This window comes from Pteropus alecto, unplaced genomic scaffold (genome assembly GCF_000325575.1).
Source record: "Pteropus alecto unplaced genomic scaffold, ASM32557v1 scaffold113, whole genome shotgun sequence".
NCBI lineage: Eukaryota > Metazoa > Chordata > Mammalia > Chiroptera > Pteropodidae > Pteropus > Pteropus alecto.
The window spans coordinates 8,412,586-8,417,892 of NW_006433949.1; the positions used below are offsets into that span (position 1 = coordinate 8,412,586).

General features: G+C 48.5%; 1 protein-coding gene across 1 annotated transcript in view; it reads left to right on the top strand.

Annotated features, from left to right (window-relative positions):
* RSPH14 (radial spoke head 14 homolog) overlaps positions 1 to 5,307 on the top strand; it is a 79,265-nt gene continuing 73,958 nt past the window's right edge. The window contains exons 1-2 of the mRNA XM_006908694.1: positions 1 to 199; positions 1,239 to 1,341. Of these exons, the coding sequence (XP_006908756.1) occupies positions 1 to 199; positions 1,239 to 1,341 (302 nt within the window). The remainder of the gene's footprint in view (positions 200 to 1,238; positions 1,342 to 5,307) is intronic.

Genomic DNA, 5,307 nt, shown 5'->3' on the forward strand with positions numbered 1-5,307 from the left:
ATGGCCCATGCCCGGATCTCTACGTACCTTCCCCCCGACATAGATCCCACCCAGGCTGCCATTGCCTATGGCTGTCGGGCTCTGCCCAAGCTAAACGAGGAGCTGCAGTCGGAAGACCTGCTGACGAGGCAGAAAGCCCTCATGGCTCTGTGTGACCTCATGCATGACCCCGAGCATGTCTACGTGGCCATCAACATAGGTGAGAGTGTCACAGCCCAGGCGACCATGACTGGGGTCCGGATGGAGAGACGCAGAGTGGTTTGAAGCGGGAGGAGCTGAGGTGACCTGGCGCCTTCACAGTATCCCTCCTAGCTTCCTTGCGGGACACCTCTAGCAGCCAACCCAGAGCCACAAACCAGCTCCTCTGCTGTGACTAACCAGGTGGTCACAGTTTCACCAAACAGCCCAGTTTATCTGTCTCATCCACGAGGCTGTCACAAAAGACGGGCACATGCTCTACCAAAACCGCACCCGTATTAGGGACCGTTGACAATCGTTTTGCACTTTCCTACTTACCAAAATAAGCGTCGAGGCGATTTTAGTGGCATGGTCACACCTTTCTCAGATCAGGTATATGATGGATGAATTGCCACTTCTCCCTCCAGCCTTAGCTGAAGGGCTGGTTTAAAAACCAGAGGCGGGATGGTCCTGGCATGGCCTTGGCCACCAGGCAGAGCTTCTGTAATAATGGTTGCTATTTAATGAGCCTGAGTCTGGGCCAGCACCACCCCACGTGCAGTGCCCGTGTTATGTTAGTTCTCACGGCATTCGCCCTGAGAGGGAGGGAGCATCCTCAACCAACGGGTGAAAAAAAGGAGGCTCAGAGAAGGGGTGTGAAGCTAGGGTGGCCCAATAAATAAAACAGGATTTTTATTTGCTCAATCCGGCAGCCCTAGGTGTAACCCATTCAAAGGTACATGACTAGTCAGGGACAAGGTTGGCACTGGGCTCTCAGTCTCTGCAAATGCAAAGCCCATTTTCTGAACCCCACAATAGACTGCAAGAGAAAGCAGTCGGAAGTGTACAAAGCGGGGTTAGATGAACCAGTTCCCAGGTGTAAGCACACTGAACCCCCTTCAGCGACTTTGAAATATACACTAGCCGTAAAGATTCCTCCGCACCCCAAAGCAGCAGAACCTCCGGTAATTTCTTGTTGCCTGACCTGGGCTCACCTGTTGACTTTTAGGTGATTTGATTTCTGAGACTGGTAAATATCCAAAGGTTTTTCTGCTTCACAGGCTGCCTGGAGAGCCTGAAAGCTTTGCTGAAGGATACCAACAGCATGGTGCGGATCAAGACCACAGAGGTGCTGCACATCATGGCGACCCATAACGTGGGCAGGTGGGCAGCTGTCTCTGGAAACGAATGTCAGGCTTCGGAGCCACACCCCAGCCCTGGGTGGCATGCCCTTGAATGACCCCGAGCGCTCTGAGTTGTGCTGTTGCACAGTTCTCTGGCTGGACTTCTTTGGGGCCAGAATAGGCCTCTGGGGTGGTTTCGGTTGCCTCTTGGGGGCCTGATGGGACCCTCTGTTCTAGACCAGCTTTTATGTTAGTTTCCAGCTCCGAGCTTTCCCGCTTGAAGGTAGAGAGAAAGTTCAGGCCTCATACCTGCAACAATTTAGCCTTTTCTTGGCTCTTTATGGAGAGCCCAATTCTCTCTCCCAGACTCCTACAGGGCCTGTGACTTTGCCTCCTGTCCGCATGCAGGTGTTAAGACACAAGCCTCAAAATGCATACCTGGTCTGGGCTGGTGGCTTCAACCGCTGCTCATGATGCTGAGGTTTTCCTATGTTTCTGGCACCTGGAAATGTCCCTTTTCTGTATAAGGACAGCTTTGCATTTTACATTAAAAAAAGAAAAAAAGAAAGGAGTTCATCTAGCATTGTGGTTAGAAGTCAGTGTGCGTGTGTATGTGTGTGTGTGTGTCTGTGTGTGGTGGAGTTGAGGTACTTTCCCACATCAGCTCAGATCACTCTCTTGACCTGGGATCGCTAGTTTTACTTTGCATTAAAAACAGACCCCCAAAATCGGAAAGAACCCTCGCGCCCTGCCAGGCACTGCTGCCCACTGTACACACCCAGAGAGAAGGAGGGAGGAAGAGTGAGAATAACAGTGATGACCGAGGACACCACAGAGGCAGGGTGCTCTCTGCGAACAACAGACGCCCCTTCAGAGATGCTTCACGTCCTTTCAGGGGTGTCGGGGTGTCTCACAAACCGAAGTCCTGTATCTCCCCCAACACCGAGTGTCCTTGTCTGCACCTGCTCGTGGACCAGGGAGTTCAATGCGTTAATGCATGCAAAATGTTCAGCCTGGGGACACCTCGGAAACATCCACCCCACATTGGCCTGGGCAGCTGCTCCTTTCCCTGGGGACTGCTGCCTCCCTTTCCCCTCAGACAGTCTCTGAACGCACACATTCACTTGCTCAAGGCCATCTCCAGATGGCCACCTCACAGTCTCTCAGTCCCCTCGACCTCCCAGCTCCCCGTCCTCCCAGCTCCCCTTCTCTAAGTTCTAATCTCATGTCCCTGGAAGGGGATGTGGCCAGCCCCATCCCATGTGTAGTTGCTATGAATGGGGTGCACGTGAGGAGGTGGGGCCACAGGGACACTCAAAAGTGAGTCTCTTTAAAAAAAGAAAAAGTAAGATGATCGTAAAAGATTTTAGAAGATTTTTGCATGCAGATTTGTTTAGTAATGTCTTTGAGCTTTTGTTCTACTTTAGAGAAACCAAAGCTGCAAATTCACATGCATGGGATCGAGCAGTGAGTGGGGGCATGAACCCTGGCCGAGGGGGCCAGGGCCCCCACCCTTTCCTGCCCGGTGTCCTGGCAGGACTCTCGGTCAAGTCTCACCATGCCGATCTGTGTGATACAGGCCCAGGGACAGTGCTTTAATACCTTAGGGGCACAGAGGAGCAAAGCATCTCTCATTCTTCCTGCTCTTCTTTTCTCTTTCTGGATCTGATATGGACATTACGTAGTAACCCCCAGTGCGGGGTGGCAGATGCTGAGAGATACTCGACCTTGGGTGATTATAAGGAAACTACCAGCCTAGTGTGGGTGACGGTAAGTTTGTTTATCGGCACTAGGAGGAGGTCTGGGTGTGGGGAGACGGGGAAAGGTTTCCATCTGTGGCCACATTATCGGGGTGGAGTCTGGTGAAGAAACTGTCACTGACCAAGGACCCCATGCATCCTGGCTGCACACTCCTGTGCTCTCCGCTGTCCCTCATACTGACGTGAGTGAGGCCACTCATGTGCCCAGGGTCCAGGAGTCTAAAATTCCAGCTCTCTCTGCCACGCCATGTAGGACAAAGAATGCAAAGGGTCAAAACGAACTAGGGACGATTTCTGAAGTTTGTCTGGGTTCAGTGGTGGTCTTATAACTAAAGCCAGTAGCTCTCGGAACCCATCAAGCCCTAAGTATCTGCACATGTTGAAACTCTTCTGCCCTCTTGTACCCACACAAGTAGCGATGGGCAGGGGGATGAGGCTGGAAGCCGGGAGCTAGGTATCTTGTCACCTCGAGGAGTTAGTTCGTATGATGGCCTTCCAGATAGCCCGGCTCCCCCTGGCTCCCTCTGGCTTGCCTGCTAGTAAGTGGGGCAGATGCCCTAATGACAAATAGTAGATTTACAAAGCAGGAGTGACACAAAGTGGGTGGCCAGGAGCTGACTGAAGAGGCCCAGACACGTCAGGCCAGGTGGTCAGGGAAGGCCCCTGAATTTGGGGTCTCACTGTGATTTTCTTCTCCCAGAACGCCTCGGAACTTGCCATATGGTTAAGTTTCAGCCACCGCGGCAGAAGCACAGTTGGTTGGGCACTTTCTGTGTGTCGGGCACTGGGCAAGGGCCTCATATTGACTTCTCACTTATTCCTGACCCCAGCCCTAAAAGATGTGACCGACAAGCCCTCTCGAGGATTGAGATTTGGCCTAGTGGTTAGTTGGTTAATCAAAAGAAATGATTAAAGAGCCAGGAATCTAAGTGATTGTATATTCCCTTTACAGAGTGAATTTTTTTTTCTTTGCTCTTCCTCCCCCTTCCCCTGTCTATCTCTCTCCTCCCCTTTCCCCCTCCCCTCTGGTAACTACTAGTCTCTGTTTGTCCTGTTCATTTGTTGCTTTTAGGTTTATATCCCACATGTAAATGGTATCATGTGATTTTCAACTTTTTTCTGTCTGGCTTATTTCCTTGAGTATGACTATTTCAAGGTCCATCCATGTTATTGCAAATGGCAGTATTTCATCTCTTTTTATGGCTGAGTAATATTCCATTGTATATACGTACCACTTCTTTAGCCAATCATCTATCGTAGGACACTTCAGTTGCTTCCATGTCCTGGCCACTGTGAATAATGCTACTATGAACATCGGTGTGCAAATATCTGTTCAAGTCTTTGGGGTAAATACCCAGTAGAGGGATTGCTGGATCATATGGTAGATCAAGTCTTAGTTTTTGAGGAACCTCCATACTGTTTTCCATAGTGGTTGCACCAATCTGCAGTCCCACCAGCAGTGTATGAGGGTTCCTTTTTCTCTGCATCCTCTCCAACATTTGTTATTACTTGTCTTGTTGAGTATAGCTATTCTAACAGGTGTGAGATGGTATCTCATTGTGGTTTTGATTTGCATTTCCCTAATAACTAGTGATGTTGAGCATCTTTTCATATATTTGTTGACCATTTGTATGTCCTCTAGGGAGAAGTGTCTTTTCAGACCCTCTGCCCATTTTTTTGATTGGATCATTCGTTTTTTGTTATTATCGAGTTGTATGAGTTCTTTGTATCTTTTGGATATTAGGCCCTTATCGGAGGTATTGCTTGCAAATATATTTTCCCATTTGGATGGTTGTCTCTTTACCTTGTTGACAATTTCTTTTGCTGAGCAGGAGCATTTTAGTTTTTTGTAGTCCCATTCATTTATTTTATCTTTTACTTCTCTTGCCTTTGAGGTCAAATTCATAAAATCTTAAGTCCAAGGTCCTTGAGTTTAGTTCCTATGTTTTCATCTATGAATTTTATTATTTCAGGTCTTATATTCAGGCTCTTAATCCATTTTGAGTTAATTTTGAGGTGTGGTGATAGACAACAGTCTAGTTTCATTCTTTTGCAGGTGGCTTTCCAGTTTTCCCAGCACCATTTATTGAAGAGGCTTTTCTTTCTCCACTGTATGTTTTTGGCTTTTATGTCGAAAATTATTTGCCCATATAAATATGGGTATAATTCTGGACTCTTGATTCTATTCCACTGGTCCGTGTGTCTGTTTTTTTTTTTTTTGCCACTACCATGCCATTTTGATTTTT